At 42.9% G+C, this 19,689-nt stretch overlaps 1 protein-coding gene across 5 annotated transcripts in view; it reads right to left on the bottom strand.

The window, feature by feature from the left end:
- LPIN1 (lipin 1) overlaps positions 1–19,689 on the bottom strand; it is a 105,406-nt gene that overhangs the window by 12,545 nt on the left and 73,172 nt on the right. For all 5 annotated transcript variants that reach the window (XM_074991277.1, XM_074991278.1, XM_074991279.1 and 2 more), the window contains 8 exons: positions 15,954–16,272; positions 13,234–13,327; positions 11,350–11,540; positions 10,095–10,188; positions 9,902–9,971; positions 6,027–6,119; positions 4,762–4,841; positions 2,332–2,476 (listed from right to left, as the gene is read on the bottom strand). In XM_074991277.1, coding sequence (XP_074847378.1) covers positions 2,332–2,476; positions 4,762–4,841; positions 6,027–6,119; positions 9,902–9,971; positions 10,095–10,188; positions 11,350–11,540; positions 13,234–13,327; positions 15,954–16,272 — 1,086 coding nt within the window. The remainder of the gene's footprint in view (positions 1–2,331; positions 2,477–4,761; positions 4,842–6,026; positions 6,120–9,901; positions 9,972–10,094; positions 10,189–11,349; positions 11,541–13,233; positions 13,328–15,953; positions 16,273–19,689) is intronic.

Genomic DNA, 19,689 nt, shown 5'->3' with positions numbered 1-19,689 from the left:
TTCAAGACAGCATAAAACAGATTTGGGCTTTGATCACCTGCAAAACTACCATGTCTGAAAAACAGCCCTCCATGGCTTTGTGCACCCCTACTGTCAATTTGTTACAGAATATAACCAACCAACCATATCTGTCTCTTAAGGCAAATTCTAGATCTCTTGCCAACTACAGGGAATACTCTCATTTAGCCACCTGGAATTGGTAGGCTTCCTAATGTCGTATTCCTCAAGTGCGTTTATTAGCTGTGTGTACAGATGTGAGAAATCACATTATCCTAACTAGTCAAATTTTCCAACTCAAACATTAATGTGCAGGGCTTGAAGAGCAACAGCTATTATTTGCCAGCTTTATTCACAACACCTCTCTGCAGAGAAACTTAAATTAATATCGTCCTGGTCACACTCAATTTATAAGCAGCTCTTTTAGAAGCTGCTATCTTGTGTGTATAGTGTGCATGTGGATGGGATGGGATGGGAGGGGGAGAGAGACATAACGCACAAACACGTGAATGCATGCAAGTGAACACACACAGGGTCTGGGCCCTTTAAATGGAGTTAAAGAGCTGGAGCAGCATAAAGGGGCCTAAAAGGTCTCATTTCCAGTTGGTAGAAGCATATCCTTGTGCACAACTGCCATAACGCTGCACTCTGAGGACTCCCTTACAAAACTTGGCATGGGGGCATGCTGGAGACAGGACAAGAGTCTGGTGGTCTTCACTGGGAATCCCTGCGGTGACTCATGGTAGTGCTGCAGGTCATCAGGCTGTTCAGGGAGGCTGCCCCAACTTAGAAAAAAACATTTTGTAGGTTTTACCTATAAAAGCTCATTCGCTAGTCCCTCAAATGCCACGGGACTGCTTGTTCTTTTTGAAGTTAACAGACTAACACAGCCACCCCTGAGGGTACATCTATACTTATGGGATAATCGATGTACTGGCAGTCAATCTTCCAGGGTTTGATTTAGCACACCTAGAGGTGATGCACTAATTCCAAATGTCATGGCACCACTGTAAACCCCAGTACTGCTGGCAGTCACAGTAAGATGACCATATTCCCCTAGACTAAATAAGAGACGCCTTGGGGGGGGAGATGTCCTAGCTGAAACAGGACAGATGGTAACCCTGAAGTCAGGTGGTGGCTGCCCTGTTGGGGCTGCCACCCTGCTGGGTGGGAGGTGCTCCCTGGCTGCATAGGGCAGCTGCTGCTTCTGGCTGCCTCATCCCTCAGTCCCACAGGTCCCACTTCCCCGCACCAGTGATCCTCCCAGCTCCCGAGAGCCACAGAGAGCTGAGAAAGGGGCAGCTGTATGCCAGTGCTCCTCCTGGCATCCCTCAGCTGGCGGGAGCCGGGAGCCTGTTGCAGCCACACCACTCCAGGTCCTGGTGCCCACAAATGGCAGGGAGCTGGGCACAGCAGAACCAGTCAGTTTCCCAGCTCCCATGAGCAGCAGGGATCCAGGAGCCAGGCACAGCCATGTGAGTCTAACTCCCGGCTCCCCCAAGATGTGGGGAGGCAGGCGGCAGCCGCACCCGTGTATTCTCAGCTCGCAGCAGCCATGCAAATACAGGGCAATTAGCCCCTTTGTTAAAATAAAACAGGATGCCTTCCTGGCACACAAAATACAGGGCTGTCCTGCCTAAAATGCAATGGATGATCACCCTAAGTCACAGGGGGTAAGGGAAGTTGAGGAAAGAGTTTCTCCTGTCAACCTCCCCCTGTGTGGACAGCAGCAAAAAATTCGATTTTAGATAAGTCAGCTCCAGCTATGCAATTCTCATACCTGGTTTTGCATATTTAGATCGATTTTACCTCCTACTGTAGATGTGGCCTGAGACTAAATTGGAGAGTCTCCCAGTACTATGTAAATTACTCCCAGCACCCCTGCAACCTGTAGGGAGCCCAAGATAGAAAGAGTACACAGGTCACTTAAATCACTCACATCCACACCTGGGATGACAGTTCTGTGCCATGCCTCTTAGAGGCACAGTACAGAATTTCATCCATGATGCACAACATACACAGACTCTCAACAGGTGCAATGGGAACTGCTGGGTGCTAAGCACTTTTGTAAACCAGGTCCCTTATGTAGGTGCCTTAATGCGGACTATGCAGACTTGAGGCTCCCATTCTACAAACATCTGTCTCCTGATTTGTCAACCCAACACTTTTTACATTAAGCATGAGATTTATTTCATGAGATTTATGACCTTTTTTTTAATTTCATAAGGCCTACTAATGCTAAGAGGTCATTAACCCTGTACTAGCCTATATAATTCTGTTATACCTGTTATGCTAGAAATTACATTTCACAAGGAATACGTAAAAATAACTCACAAGCTGGTCAGAAGTGAGTCGAAGGGTCTTTTTGTAACTGAGTCCTGACAATAATGAGAGATGACTCGAGTTAGTTTGTAACGACCCCATGTTTGGTTTTGCAGCTCTTGGGTCTTCATCACTTGAAGAAGATTCATCCTTTATTCTGGAACATCACACACAGAAAATGATGTGACCATCTCTCAGTAAATGCATTTGGATATCTATTAAAAATACATTAGCACTAACTCATTGAATAAAGTCAGTTGATTCTCTGCTTCTATGGCCCCTTGGGAGGTTATTTACAGACATGGCTTCAAAAATATATTGATAAAGTGCTGAATTTTCAATCATGCATGTCTTCTGTCAATCATATGTGTATCCTTGTAGGCATTCACCTGCCCGTATGCTAGTATTGTCACTTTATGTTAACAGACAAACTACAGACCATGCTGACTCATTAAAAAACCTCAAGGTATAAAAATCTGTAGGTTAATGTGAGCAACTACAAAACAGTTTCTAAGGAAGAAAAGAAAATAATTTATTTAGCTTACTGAGTGTTCAGAAATTAGAAAATAAACTTAGAACATGACTGATGCAAATTTCCAATGGAAAATAATCTCCACTATCCATTCTTTGCGAAAGCAGCAATTTTTGTCAATGAGATTATATTTTTACTGACAACTTTGGCAAGACTCCCTACTCAAAATGTTAATCTAGATGACAGTATCTTTGTGCTCCTGTGCATGATATTAATTTAAGTATGCATCATTGTAAAACTATTTTTCCTACCACAACTGTTTGAGCAACCTGTCAAGAAAATTTTTCACAGAAGAATTTTAATGGTAAACAAAACTGTCATATTAGGTGGTAGCTTCAAGTATTCTTAACAACTGCCAATGTGATCTTTAAATGTAACCACTGCTCACATTCTTTTCCATTACAGCTGGATTCTACATGTCATTGGGAAGTCTTCACCCTAGGGTCATAAGTACTACATATTGTGATTGGCAGCTTTTCAAGCTATAGTCTGCCTGACACTGTGGTTGCTAAATATGGCCTAAAAACTGCTTGCTTGCCACCCAATATTCTATTTTCCACAGAATGGTAGCCAGCAACAAATTCATCCTGATCTGTTTCTGAAGTGAATTAAAACACAAGCATGAAACAATGAGTAAGAAGTGAAGTCTCACTGAAGTTCCAGTACTAAGCCTTGTTCTTTAAACAAACACAAGAGACAACAGAACCAAATATCACCTGTGACGGATGTGTCCTCTCAGGTCAATGTATGGATTTTGCAGATTTAGGATTATGTATGTTATTGATACAGTAGTTTATGTGACACAGGTTAACTTGCCAGGCTCTGTCTCCAAAACAAAATGTGTCTCGTAGTACTTAATGTGTAATGAAGAGGTGTTGGGGTTCAGCTTTCACACAGATTAAGCACTGGTAGCTCCTCACTCTAGCTAGTTCTACTGGACTGCAATAGTCAGCCTCCAAAAATCCTCAAGCTAATTTAGAATGTGTAAGCTATAACTGAATCTGGGTCTTACTTCTCCCTCTCCAGCTCTGCCAGATCTGAGTGACGACAGCATGGAAATGGGCAGTGCTCTGTTCAAGGTAAGCCACTTTGTTGTACCTCAATGTGATTTAGGCTGGGCAAAAAGAAGACCAGGCCAAAGAGAACTACTGTCTGCTACTTCATCTTGTAACTTAATGCTGGCTCTGAATAATCCTCCCTAAATAGGGATTCTGGTGCCAGCAAAGGATATTACAAGAGCTGGTAGAAGGACCTGCTGACTTTGGAACTACATCTCCTGCATCTTCCTAGAAGTGACAGAAATCTCTGGAGTTTCTTGTTCTCTGCATGGGAGAGAAAGCAAAAGATTCTCTCTGAAAGAAGCATCTCAAGCTCCTGAGACTCCTCAGGTATGTAGAAGGAAACAGGGAGATAGAAGACCATGCAAGTTATCATAAGTCAGAGGACACTGGATTTAGGACATTTAGACTTCAAGTGAGGTGCAAAAATTGTTGGAAAATCATCCACTTGACTATTGCTTTTAGGTGCTTCTAAACTTCCTGCATCTGGCTAGGATCGAAAACAGAAGGGGTAACATATAAGGAGAAAAATAAAGTAAAGTAGTCCATGGAGATGTCAGAACAAGTCCAATTTTACAGATTCAGTGAGCTTCGAAAAGGCTCATTACGGTACTCAAAAAAGCCTCACAACCTCACCCTGGATAGAATCCCACCCCCAACATCTGCTTAGGCCTTCTGAAGGTGAAGTGCATTTTATCATAGGTGAACTTCACCAATATTAAGATATGATGGCATGACACATTACAATCAAATTTCATTATTGCCCCTACTCTGCCATTCAAAGTCTCTAAGTATCCTGCTTTCATTTTTAGTTGTCCAGAGTTACTTTAGCTACAGCCCTCTTTTTTGTACCTGTCTGCAATGTTCATTTGTGATAACTCCTCTTCCGTAGAAAGCACCTTCCCACTCAAACCTTGTGTTGGCTTGGGTTCCTAAAACACAAAATACAAGAAGTTCCATAGCAGACAAAGAGAGGAAATATTTAAAAGAATAATCTTGTGGATGAAATCCTACTTGCTTCACTTGTGCCGGTAGTCCTACTGCTTTCACCAAGCATTGTAAGTATGAGAAAAGCAAGCAGGACTTAATTCTGCACATATATATAATAAAAAAACCAAGGGTTTACTGTAGGAAAATTTCCTCATAGAACACTAACACTCATCTGTATAAACCAAAACAGAAAATGAAACGTGTTTTTTTTTTGGCAGATACATAAAGAGAACTGGCTTCAAATGGCAAGAATTGGTGGAAATCGTGGGTCCAACTCCACAGCCACTCACTGCACATTAACTAAAACTTTTTCTACCTACTTGTAGCTGTTATTGCTCAGTTTATGAGGGAACACTTCCAAGAACAGAGTCATTCTTAGACGTCAAAGAGTTGCAGAAAAGTATGGCAAGAAAAACTAATCATATGAAGCTCCTAAAGAAAGTTCACAAGAACAACTATTTCATATCAGCTGAAAAATTCTCAAGTATCAGATATTTTAACTTAAATGAAGACAGATTTTTATTAGCAGTTTTAGAGATTAAATATGTCTAACAGGAAAAAAACAAACAAACAGTGGTTACACAGCTTTGAAGGTGTAATCAAAGCACCCAATCCCCAGAAACTGTTGAAAAACAGGCAGTGGGGTGGGGGGGAGTGGGGTAACAAAATATGATGAAACACAATTCTTTGATTTTTTTTCATCCAAATTTAGCTTTTGCTGTAATTTTAGAACCATCTCTAGAAATAAGTATTACTATCTTTCAAATGTGGAACCAAAACTATAGAAAGGGCAAACAACCTGCCCAATTACATATATTAAGTTAATCACACAGCCAGGATAATTCAGCAGTTCTTGGTTCCCAGTCCCTGGCAAATCTATTAGATTATGTTGCCAAAGGTAAAATGGATAGAAATGCAGAAGTGGAAGAAACAAATATTCCAGCTAAGGCCTTATCCACTGAGGTCAATAGGAGCCTATTGACACATGTGCTTTCAACCAGGCCCTAAATCCCTTTCTTGGCTATGGTTTTGCTGATAGACACACAATCTCTGGATGATGCATAGGGAAAAGCATTTGAGATTCAAACCTCAGCCAAAAACTAACTCCATCTGTTTTTTAAACTTACCTCTTTGATAGTGCTATTCCTCCCTCGCCATGAAAACCACCATCTTCCACCTTTCTTGGGCATCTTATCCCTCATTACAGATTCCACAGTGGCCTGTGATAAATGGATGGTAACATAAATAATGGAACAAAAGAAACAGACAACCTGACGCATGCAAACAAAAGAAAATGACGAACACAATCTCAACCAAGGATAAAAAGAAGAAAAAGAAACATACTGTCTGTGGGCCATAAATTTTATAAAAGCAAAACCTAATGGCATCCAGAACCGCACTGAAGTAACTTAAGCATGAATACTAGAAGAGTTTTCAAAAGGAAAAGAAAAAGAGATCAAGAAAAAGAAAGCGTAAAATGGCATTAGTATAATGTCTAGCATGGGTAAATAATAAACTCTGATTTGAAATTATTTAGTGAAATCTGGAAGTTATTAAATAAATAAATAAATAAATAAATAAAAATAGGTGACCAGCCTTTTGGAAGAGGTCTCGGGTAAAAAAAGCAACAAACTAAAGGGCAAGATGGTGGGTTATTTTCTCTAAAGAAAACTTGTTTGTATTTGTGGGGAGTAGTGGGTTTCCTATTTTTTATGAAAATTTAAGGATGATGTGTGTTGGATTGGGAATGGCTAGATCCTGAAATTATTCATTCCCATGATACCAATAGCGCATACTTCTTTTTAACAACTGAACACATCTGATCTGCAACAGGGAGTGATTATTTTGAAGGATGAAAGGATTTAGTTTCACACCCATGAACCTTTGGTATAGCTACTAAAACAACAAACCTGCCAATAGGACCACTCAGGAAGAACAATATTTTATGAACAGATATAGGATGGCCTCTCATCATTTAAAGTTGCAACCAGCTTTCTACTGGCGGCCTGATTTTGCCCCTCCTCTTCAAAGATCCGTGTAAAATTGAAGAGGCAACAGGGGAAAATGAGAAGCAGATTTCAGTGACAGTATTCATATGTCTCTCTAACTATATTAGGTTTTTCAAAGGCTCCCCTTTGCTGTTGCATATAAAATGCAGCTGGGAAAGATAACAAGATAAATGGCAGAAGCTAAAGCTGAGCAAATAAGCTTTGGCACCTCTTTTGAATAAATGCAAAAAAGCAACAGCTTGATTCAATAACTGAATTATAGAGAATAATGACTCCAGTCCAGCAAGATACTGACAAAATTTCCTAACTCTGAGAATGTATCTAGTCCCATTGACTTAAGCAGGATTACTCAAAAGATTGAAGTTAGGTATGTGTTTAAGTACCTTGCTGAATGGGGACCAGTACTAACCATTCCTTTGCAAAAGCTCCAAGTTCATATTCACTTCATATTCACTTCATTCACTTCACTTCTCTTTTCACAAAATATAAAATCCTATAGCATTTCAGTGTCAATTTCCATTGTTGGAACAAGTCAGAGCTCTACTAAACCAATTAATATGTATGAAGATCAATTAGAAGATCAGCAGTAGAAAGCAGGTTGGTAACATTTTCAGGGTTACAGGTCAACGCAGTAAAACTCTCCAATCTAATGTATTGCTTAGTACCTGTTGCCTAATTTGATTTGATTCATTTTAGAAAGAAACCAAAATTAAGATTGTAACTATTGGTCTTAAAAGCCAAATGTGCAGGGTGAACTTCTCTATTCCAGCATGCTCAACATGCAACACGAGAATTTGCTGAACCATGCATGGTCATTATTGTCTAGCAGTATTACGTACATTTCCACTGATTAGTGGGCTCTCAGAAAACATATAGGGGTAAATAACAGCATAGAACACTAAGAGCCAGGACTGGTGGCTTGAAACAAACGTTATGGGACCACTGGAAACTTGGCCACATCCATGATAAGTGGTCGTCCGTCTAACTAAGATCTTGCCAGACTACAGATGTTGCCAGACAAGAGAATGCTGGTCTAGAGAGGTGAGCTCAACCTGTTGTGAATTTAGTGCTCGTGAATTATATTTCTATTGCGAACCCAGGAGACAGAGTGAAATTAACTTCAGCACGGTCAGGATTTCATCTAGTATTTTCTAATCTACAAAAGACAGATCTTAACCTCAGGTTTACCATGAAACAACACACTTCTGGTTTTACATTTCATTACACTCACTCAGCTTATATGGCATGTAGGGAGGTGTACAGTTGAAACCATGCACATTTGCAACTTCAGATGATTCTCAAATAAAAGCAAGGAGTAAAGTAGTGGTACCCAGTAAGTGTCAGTCTGAGGATTTACACGAGTTCAGATTTGAAACTCAAAGTAACATTAAGGGGATTTGAACTCACATAGCTCAAAACTAAAGAGACCATTTGTGTGCAAAGCAGAAATCAAACACCTGTGTATAAAATTTTCTTTCCCCAATAGTGTCCTCTCAATGAGCCCTAAATTGTGACAAGCATTTAAAATTTACAAATCTTCCTGCTCAAATGAATTCTTTTTTTCCCATGACATGTTAAAGCAAGGGATACTACTTCTGCAATACTTGTCCATTAAGGGCAAAGCTGTAGTCCCTTTTTATGCCAAAACTGTGTACTCTCTGCAGATATAATAAAAGATACAGGCACCAAATATTCAAACATAACATGCAGTTATCTGTTTAAATATAACCTATGGTTACAAGCCAGTAAATATTAAACAAAGTAAAAATGGATTATAAATCTACAAGAAGGATCACCCACTCTTGAACTTTATAATCCTCTGAATTTTTATACACAAGTATAAATACTGGTTAGACCAAATTTAGGGGCATTAGAGTACAGCAAGACACAGTGTGAATTTACAATTCACTAGCTTGTCCACACTAACCCCCCATGTGGGCACTTTTCCTGAACACTGTAAATCCCTTTGTATATTTCACCTTAATACACTAGTTCCCCATGGGAAGTAAGTACAAAGTAGCTACCACACAATGGCCGTGTCTACACTAGCCCCAAACTTCGAAATGGCCACGCAAATGGGCATTTCGAAGTTTACTAATGAAGCACTGAAATGCATATTCAGCGCTTCATTAGCATGCGGGCGGCCGCGGCACTTCGAAATTGACGCGCCTCGCCGCCGCGCGGCTCGTCCCAACGGGGCTCCTTTTCGAAAGGACCCCGCCTACTTTGAAGTCCCCTTATTCCCATGGAAATAAGGGGACTTTGATGTAGGTGGGGTCCTTTCAAAAAGGAGCCCCGTTGGGACGAGCCGCGCAGCGGCGAGGCACGTCAATTTCGAAGTGCCGCGGCCGTCCGCATGCTAATGAAGCGCTGAATGTGCATTTCAGCGCTTCATTAGTAAACTTCAAAATGCCCATTAGCGTGGCCATTTCGAAGTTTGGGGCTAGTGTAGACGTAGCCAATATGTTCACAGCCTGGTTTGCACTAACTTTTCATATAGAAAGTCTCAGAGGAGTAGCCATGTTAGTCTGTAACTTCAAAAACAACAAGCAGTCCTGTGGCACTTTAGAGACCAACAAATTTATTAGTTCATGAATGAGACACATTAAAGCTTAATTTGCTTCATTAACTGGTCCTACTTTTTTTTTCTTCTTTTTGCCAATATATAAAGCCTGGATTCTGCAACTTCCACTCCAACCCATCTGACGAAGTGGGTTTTACCCACAAAAAGTAATGACCTAATAAATGTGTTAATCTCTCAGGTGCCAAAGGACTGCTTGTTGTTTCTATGTAGACAAGCCCTTAGTCCTGCTTAATTTTAAGTTGCATTTGGCGCCCAAGTTGTGTCACTGGTTATGTGTGAATGGCTCCTACGGATGTGCAGACTTTCCTGTCAAATACAGTCACCTTCTCTGCCTGCATGAATTTCAATTTATGAAACGAAAACTATCGCAGTTCATGCTTTCCCAACTGACTTTCATTTTCAGTCTCACCTTTGGTAAAGGTTTCTGGAATGCCTGCATTGCCAATAGAAGGGGAGCAGCTGTGGCCCAGTTGTAGTACCTGGCAAGTCAAAAAAGTAGCCATTTGTTCAGCAAAGGTGCAAATGGTACAAGTCCTAGCACTACAAACACACAAGAGCTTTTGCCACATAGCTGAAACATTTGTCTGCTGAAATGTACTTACTTATTTCCAATTTTAACCACAAGGTTGGGGTCATCAATGATAGCTGGATTGTCCACGAACTGCTGATATGTTACTGCCTGTTCTAAGAACTGATCTGTTGGAGAGATTTAAAACATACATACATAAGCACCTGCAATGGCACAACCTACTCCCCATAACTAGCAGTAATAAAACATCCTGCAGAGATAAGTTACAGGCTCAGGATCAGTACTTCAGGCTGGGGGTGGCAGCGACTAGCAGTGAAACTGGAAAAAATGCTTAGGGCCCCAGTCTTGCCAGGGGCTGAGCATTTCCTGTTAGATGCTAAATGCTCTTAACTCCTCACAGCAGGTGCTCAATGAAAACCATAGTGATCAGCCCACTGGAAGATCAAGTTTGTCATTCCTGGGAAAGGATGTGCCTCTTCTATGACCTCCTTTGGCTAGGCAGGAACATGTGATGACAGACTTGATGTAGAGCTACAGACCCATCCAGAAACCGGATGAGTGCTTGCAGAGCATGGGGGAAAATTAAAATACATCCTCCTGAAAAGACACACCCTTCCTCTTGCCCTCTAGAATCACAATTATTTGGATTATTAACAAAGTAAATAAATAAAACTATTTTATAGTAAATTATCCTCATTGTAAAATATTTTAAGGTTACATTTCTAAGCAGTACTCAGTGCAGTATCAATCTTAGATACTTTGATGGCCACCATGACTCCGATCTAAGCATCTCCAGGTCTTTGATGTATTTATCCTCACAGTATAATCTTGAGCGATAGAGATGTGCTGTTACCTCCTTTTCACAGCCAGGGAACTAAAGTGAAGCGAAACTAGTGACTTGTCCAAGATCACACAGGAATCTGAAAACTTTATGTATGCCTTCTGAGTCCCAAGCTAGTACCCTAACTATTGGGCTATGCCCCCTGTCCATGGCAGTGACAGCTGTGAATTTACAAATTACACACTATATCAAAAGGTATAATATATTGTAAATGCACACCTTTACAACTCTGGCACAGGACTGCCAGTGAGAACTGAAATGGTAAGTGCAGTAAGTTCCAAAACATTCTACAGTAAGTCAAAAATCTGTAATATTATACTAAATATACACAGAAGTTCTGACTATTTTTATTCATATAAGAAGTGCTACTTACTTCCACGTCCTTCAATTTCTACTTGTAGTCACAAGAGGGCACCAGTTCCTTTTTAACAGCATTGGCAAGTTGATTTAACAACACCTAACCATAAGGTATAGGGTCATTCTTTACCTTTTGTTATTTCTTTGTTGTCACTAAGTCCTCCACAGAGTGAAATGGCAATTGAAGGCAAGTCTCTTATTCCATCGGAGACGCCTTCAACACCACTATCAACACCTGAACTTCCACCAAAGTGAGGTGACTGATTGGCTGACCGCGGTCCATTTTCACTTGCATTCTTTCCGTGTGCAATATTTTCACCGCTGTGGAGGGGGCGGGGAAAAAAAGTCAGGCTTTTAGTCCTCATTGATTTCTGATCTGTGTCATTCCTAAATTCTCTGCCTTCACAAGCCCAGTCCCACTTCATACACATAGGCTGCATCTAGTCTAGCACCAAACTTTGAAGGGGTCATGGTATTAGGGTAATGGGAGATTACTAATAAAGTGCTGTGGTGCATATGCAGCACTTCATTAGTCAAAATCTCCCCCTTCCATGTGAAAGTTCGAAGTGCCAGCTTGTGTGTAGCCTCAGGTACTTCGAAGTGCCTGTGCTACACTGAAGTCCCTTAACTCCTTCCTCAAAAATGACGCAAGCCAGCACTTTGAAGTTGCCGCAGGGCAGATTTGGACTAATGAAGTGCTGAATATGCACCACAGCACTTCATTAGTAATCTCCAGACACCTAAATTACCATGCCCCCTTCAAAGTTCAAGGCTAGTCTAGACATAGCCACATTAAAACAAACAATATGTTAACTTGCTTGAGTCTCCCATATAATAGGAAATCACTTCTCCTTAGAAAGAAATTCAGATTAGTTAGTGGCCTTTCCGAGGCCTCATATTTATAGCAAGGATGTACTGCTTTAAGCTTAACAGTACAGAGAGGTACAACCCCCACAACTGTGTCCTTAGTGACACTGGTAATAATAGTGCTTCTGCTAGCATAACTAGCTATTTTCACATGAGAAGGGTAATAAGCTATTCCACTTTAATGTACTTATATAATTGCATCAACACCTCAGATTAGTTTTTTTTAAACCAAAACAGCAGTTACATCAGTACAGTCGCCCCCTGAAAATATTTATATTACATCAAAAAAAAAAAAAAGCTGTGTGTATATCAGCCATTATTTACTAGAATGCACAGGGACAAAATTCTGTCTCTATTCCAGATTTATAACAATGTATTTGAGAGAAGAATTTGCATCAAAATCTCTTTTACTAATCTGCCACTATTTTTAACGTTAATGTTCCCTCCTTAACAAAAACAGAGTTTAAGAATGCAAAAAAAAAATGCTATTCAAAGAATTTCAATGCTTCTGTTGGCAGAAACTCATTCAGCAGCAACTATACTGTTATCTGGAAAGAGGCTCAAACAAATGTTAAAAGAAACTCTAATGGACAGTAAGCCAAAATCATAAACATATACTTGGGGAGAAAATACATTTTCATAAATAAATGACTCATAAGCATCACCAAAAATAATTTTATAGATGATCAATCACTACTGTACATTTAGATTAACACAATAATAGTGCACTTTAGGTGATTTCAGGTAACAAATAAGATAAAAAGTATATTGTGTTTATATTGTTTAGAACATCTTTTATGCTAAGAACCATGTACTGCCCTAGATCCATTAGTGTATCTCCCAATAATTTTAACAGACAGCAGTTTGAGATCAGTATATAATTCTCAAGCAATTAAAAAGGCAAGCAATTTCTATCATGCTTCTTATGAACAGGTGTGGCTCTACTACAAAAAAGGTCAAGAATCCCATTTTTAACCCTGCCTAGGTTTAGGAACCCTTCCTAACCATCATTTTAACCTAGACACTCATTTAGCTGAATCTTACTTACAGTCAGTGTTCCTATCACCTTGGCAAAATAAGACCTGCTAAAAATCTGATGGGAGAAGACAGAAATTTAATATAGTCTAATACAAATAAATAGTTATACTTTTTTGGGAAATAAAGTGCAGCAACTTCTGGATCCATCTCAGTGAGGTCATCTAAATAGACACCATCAGCCCCAAGATGCCGGCTTCGTTTATCTGTCAAACACAGAATAAATAAATAAATAAATAAATAAATAAATAAATAAATAAGAGTCTTCCAAATAGAGTTATCATTTCTTTCAAATCCCATATATTAAGGAGCTATAGAGCACAAAGCATGTACACGAGCAATCATCTATAACGACACAAAGCTACAAAGCCATAGGAAGACATCAAAAGGGTGATTTTTCAGAGGTGCTGAGCATCCACACTTCCAAATGAACGGCGACCTATGTCGTCTCATTTGGATACCTAACAAGTGAAGGACCAAAAACAAAATAAAAATGTTTACAATGTTTTGGTTCTGCTGGAAGAAGAGTTAAGCACCAATACTGACACAAAGACAAATGGATACATGCTAGCCATCAAAAGTATAGGCTTGAAATTAGATGAAGCTTTCTAACTACATCAGAATACTTAAGTTCTAAAACAACATTCCAAGAGGCAAAAAAGTTTTCAAGACTGATCTTGAGAAGCTAATTGAAGGAATAATATGAGATTAGTTACTAACAGTCACAGATGGGGCACAGGCAATTTCTCCAAGAGTTGGAGACATGACATTGGATCAGGATGGCTCAGAGTTATTACAGAGAATCTCTCCCAGGTGTCTAGCTGGTGGATCCTGCTGATGTACTCAGAGTTTAACTGGTCACCATATTAGGGGAGGGAAGGAATTTTCTCCCAGGTCAGACTAACAGAAACTCTAAGGGACTCACTGCACTTTGGGGTACAGGTCACTTGTTAGTTTAAACTACAGTAAATCGTGGATACTCTGTAACTTGAAGTCCTTACAACGTGCTGTGAGGACTTCAGTATCGCAGTCAGAGGTTAGGCGTCTATTACTAGATCAGGTGAGTGAGAATTTGTGACCTGTAATGTGCAGCAAGTCAGACTAGGTGATCACAATGATCCCTTCTGGCCTTAAATTCTATGGTGATGTCTACACCAGCAAGTGCTTCCAGAAAAAATCAGGCCATCTTCCAAAAGAGCACACGAAGCATGCACACACAAAATCAAAATGCTCTCTTTCAAATTCCTTCTGAAACAACACGGCACTTCTTTCGGAGGCCCACTTCCTCTCCCAAATGAGCAAGAGCACCTTTTTCCAAAAGGTTCTTTTAGAAAAAAGCATGTACAGAAGCTCATGGCGCACTTTGTTCAAAGAAGAGTGGTCTCCATGGTGCCAGATTTTTTGATCCCTGACCCGTTCTTTCAAAAGAGCAGGGACTGTGTGGACACTCTCTTTAGAAAGAGAAGATTGTTCTTTTGATCCGCTTTTTTGTGTGTGCACGTGCTCTTTCAAAAGATGATCTTCCAAAAGATCACTGTAGTGTAGACGCTGCCATATATAAGTCTTAGTTGATGTTATGGTCCCATCACTATGTTGTTTCAGCATTTTACATGCTACAACATCCTGTGCCGTTAGAAGTGCTTTTGTCCCCATTTTTCAGATGGAAAACTGAGGCACAAGACTAAGTGACTTGTCTCTGGTAGCAAAGCGTAGGGACTTAAACAGAGGCCTCCCAAGTCCAATGTTAGTACCCTGACCATTGGACCATCTTTGGTCTCTTGTAGTGACTGTATGAAGTGTCATATCATGATAGTTTTACTCAGAGCTGTGACTGTCCATTTGCATCCTTTACACAAAGCACACAGCTCATGCCCTGAATTTCTCAAGAGTAATCAAAAAAAGGCAAGTTAAGCAACACAAATGATTGAAAAGTAGATGGAACACCTCAAAGAACTCCTACCTTCAAATGTGTAGAATCCTTGAGGAACTGGCCAAGAAACATGTCTGAAATAATGTCTGCCTGAGAACTCTGGATCTATCCAAATACAATTTGTGACTGCGTAAACCTCAAGCGGAGTTTATATCCCTCATCAGATCATCATCTGGCATCATTTTTGGACATTAGGGAGGTATAAAAAGGGCACATTTATATTCCAGTTGAAGATTATATGTGCGCTAAACACAACAGAAATTGCTTATGTATGATGATATCACGCTGCTTTTTGGTATGCATGTTTAAGCAAAGGACACGTTCCAACTAAGCTTTCAGGCAGAGGCATTTCATAAGCTAGCATTGGCACGGCACAACTGTAGAGCATATCAATACAGGAAACCTGCAGCATGCTTGGACCACAGAATTCTGCAACCCCTGAGTTTCTGCACCAGGAAAAAAAAAAAAGAGTACAAGTTTTGCAGCCTTGGCTTTTCTAAACAGATATGCCAACTAGAGTAACCAAGGGAGAAAATTATTTCTCTTGCTGTCATTCCAGCTCTCTTTTAAAAAGCTCAGTCCACATACACATGTTCATGGGTTGTTTACACTAAAAGACACACTGTTCTCCTTGTCAGTCTCTCCAGAAATGCTCCAGACTTAGGCTGTCTCTACACGAGCCCAAAACTTTGAAATGGCCATGCAAATTTCGAAGTGCCATGGTTGCCGGCATTCTAATGAGGCGCTGAATATGTATTTCAGCGCTTCATTAGTAAACTTGAAGTTTTGGGCTAGTGTAGACACAGCCTTAGAGATTAGTTCATCTTGCTATAAAGTGCCCAATCACTGTGGTTTCTAGGTGCAAAATCACATGTACAGAATTGCACAAACAACTACTTTACCTTTCTTTCTAGAAGGTGAATCTATTTTGCTCACAGCCGTTGGCAAGCAAGCTGCAACTTGTTTGATTTCTTCATTGGCCGACGGTGATGCAGCTCCTCCTAGAGCCTCTATCTCCTGTTCATTTATCTCGGCTGGTACTGGCTGGGGGTCATTTTTATCTGAAGCCACAACAACTGTCTGTCCAATGGCAGGTAAAGATGTCAAGATGCTTATCTGCTCTGGAGACTGAGATTTGCTTTGAATTACCCGAAAATGAGTGCTTTCAGAAGGGTTAACATTCACCGTGCTGGTTTCCTTTGCCTTGACTAGAGAAGTGGACTAGGGAAAAAAATAAATACAACAATATAATGAAAACCTTTGAGAAAAAGAGAGACACAAACAGTCAGAGTTTAGCCTGATCTCAAATACCAGAGGTGTAGCCAGGTTAGTCTATATCTGCAAAAACAACAAGAAGGCCTGTGGCACCTTACAGACTAACAGATTTTTGGAACAAAAAAAAAAAAAACAGTCCAGGAGCACTTTAAAAACTAACAAAATAATTTATTAAGTGATGAGCTTTCGTGGGATAGATCCACTCCTTCAGACCATAGCCACACCAGATACGCTTTCTTGGGCAAAGACCCACTTCATCAGATGAAGTGGGTCTTTGCCCACAAAAGTTTATGCTCCAAAAAATCTGTTAGCCTCTAAGGTGCCATAGGACTTCTCATTGTTTTAGCCCGGTCTAGTCACACAAAGCTCATTTGCACTGCCCTGTTTGAGAGCTAAATCTGGCATCTCCTAGGAAGCAGAGTAGCGCCTGTTACACTTAACATTTCAAAGCGCACTGAAACCTGATTCTGAAGACAGCCAGCTACAGCTGAAAACGTCTGTTAGCTGAATCACTGCTTCTGAAAGGCCCAATTCTACAGCTGCTGTGTCTGCAGAATTCCTACTGCTTTCCAAGGGAGCTGCACTCTAGGTGTCTACAACACTGGCACTTTAGCAAACAAACACTTCTATAAAAGTGGTGGCTCCTAGTGAAAGGTACTCAAAGTGACTCTGAGAAGCCATGCTCAGAACAACACCTATTAGCCTGCCCAGGAGCTAAGCCTCTTTTTATTGACTTGGTAGAGCAGTATATAGATATGCACCCATCTACTGCCACACTGTGAGTGCCAAACACCACATTTACTTCAGCACTGACTCACTGTTATGCAGCTGCAATAGTTTATATCAGGGGTCTCAAACTCAGTTTACCTTAGAGACAATGCCAGTCCTCAAATCCTCCTAGAGGGCCAGCAGGCACCCTCCATCCCCCTACCCTCTGGAAGGGCTTTGGGCAGCAGGGTAAGGGTTACCATGCATTCCCTGCTTGTGCATCTCCCAGCCTTCCTGCTGGCCCACACGTTTCCCCATCCCATGCATCCCCTGGCGCTGCCTGCTAGCCGTGAGCACTATAAAACCTGCCAGGGGCTCCCAGCAGCAGGGCTAGAATGGCTTCCAGCTGCTAGCTCTATACCACTGCCAATACGTCCCTGGGGCCCACAGAAGTCTGTGCAGAGCCATCCCACCCATGGGGTAAGCTGTGAAACTATTAATTCATTTTGTGACACTGACTAGATATCTTGGATGGCAACTCTCCTGATTTAATCACAAGCCTCCTGATAACCGGATTGTTTTCCCCACCCCCTGAAAAACCCCAGCCACATTATTAGAATTAAGCCAGAATTGTCTAGGATAGTTGTAGAACCTCCATCATTGGAGGTATTTACAAACAGATTGGATAAATATCTAACAGGGATGATATAGATGGTGTTTGGTCCTGCCCTCAGGGCAGGGGACTGGACTTTATGACCTCTTGATAGCTCTTCCAGTTCTAGTATTCTATGATTCTGACTTCACGACTTGATGGGTGTGTCTACACTAGCTGGCTACTTCGAAGTAGCCACCCCAACATGGAAATAGCACCCGTCGCGTCTACACACGCCGGGTGCTATTTCGACGTTGAAATCGACGTTAGGCAGCGAGATGTCGAAGTCACTATTCCCATCCAAGGATGGGAATAGCATCCTACTTCAACATTAAATGTCGAAGTAGGGTGTGTGTAGATGATCCGCGTCCCGCTACTTCAAAATTGTGGGGTCCTCCATGGCAGCCATCAGCTGAGGGGTTGAGAGACACTCTCTCCAGCCCCTGCGGGGCTCTAGGGTTGCCGCGTGCAGCAGCCTTAAAGGCACCACCGACCTGGATTTCCTGTGGCAGGAAGCTGAGAGTGTGCAGGCAGCAGCACAGGTATGTGCTAGCCCTGCATGTTTCTCACAGGCCCCGATCCCCGCTGCCTTTACCCATGGCCTCCAGCCAGCCCCCCAAGCACCCCCAGGGCTCCCCTCCTGAGGGGACCCAGGCACCCCCAGCAGCCAGGCAGGGGGCCAAAGGACGCGGGGCCCCTCCTGATCGGAGGCCGAGCTCCGAGACCTGATGGGGCTCTGGGGTGAGAAGGAGGTGCTCCACGTGATGGGGAGCAAGCGGCGGAATGCAGAAGCGTTCACCCAACTGGCCGAGGGCCTGGCTGCCCAGGGTCACCCTGCCCGCACTCCGGATCATGGCCGGAGTAAAGTGAAGGAGCTGTGGCAGGGGTATGCCCGGGCCCGGGACTCAGCCAGCCAGTGGGAGGACTTTATGGGGGTTTTCAGGGACATAGCCGGGTCAATCTGGGAGGCCGTTGCCCGGCTCCCACCCCCTGCTGCCCCCCAGGCCACCCTCCCCGCCTCTCCATCCGCCTCGCCACCTGCTGCCCCACCTACTGCTCCACCCGCCTCGCTGCCTGAAGCCCCACCTGCCGCCCCACCCACCTCGCCACCTGCTGCCCCGCCTGTGGCCCCACCTGCCTCACCGCCTGCTGCCCCACCCACCTCACCACCGGCAAGCTCCACAGAGCCCACTGGGGCTGAAGACTGGCCAGTGGAGGCATCCCGGCCCTACCTGCCAGTCCTCCCAGCCCCCAGCCGGCCACGCCGTGGACCACGGACACGGGGAAGGGGGGTTGCGAGCTGTACCCGCCGGGGCTCGCGCCCCTCTATCCCCACCCCAGACTGATGGGAGCCCAGCGGACGGCTCGGCTGTTGGCCCATGTATATAGTTGTCCCCCTTTTTGTATACAGTTGTCCCCCTTTTTGTAGATTAGTTGCAGTTTCTTTGTTTAATCAAACAAGTTATCCAGTTTAAAAAAAAAAAAAGTTTTATTTTCCAAAAAGCTGGAGACGTGTGCTTGCTGGGGGGGTGGCATGCGGGTGTTGGGAGCGGTGTGCGGGCATTGCGGGCTGTGGGGGGGGGGGTCTTCTGGGGAAGGCCAGGGAAGTGCTCGGGGTCTCCCTGATCGAAGTGGGCCCACAGGGCCTCACGGACCCGTACCCCCTCATGGTGGGCTTGGTGGCTGGGTGCGGCGGCCGGCAGGGGGAAGCCCGTACCGGCGTCGACCGCCCACCACTGGACAAAAGCCTCCCCCTTGCTCTCAACAATGTTGTGGAGTGTGCAGCACGCGCCCACAACCTCAGGGGTGTTTTGGAGGCTGACATCCAGTCGGGCAAGGAGGCACCTCCAGCGGCCCTTCAGACGGCCAAATGTTCTCTCCACCACCTGGCAGGTGTGGTTCAGGCAGGCATTGAACTGCTCCTGGCTGGCGTTGAGGTGGCCAGAGCATGGGCACATGAGCCAGGGCTGGAGGGGGTAGGCCACGTCCACCACGAGGCAGAG

Source organism: Carettochelys insculpta, chromosome 3 (genome assembly GCF_033958435.1).
Source record: "Carettochelys insculpta isolate YL-2023 chromosome 3, ASM3395843v1, whole genome shotgun sequence".
NCBI classification, from domain to species: Eukaryota; Metazoa; Chordata; order Testudines; family Carettochelyidae; genus Carettochelys; species Carettochelys insculpta.
This window is presented reverse-complemented; position numbering and strand designations above follow the sequence as displayed.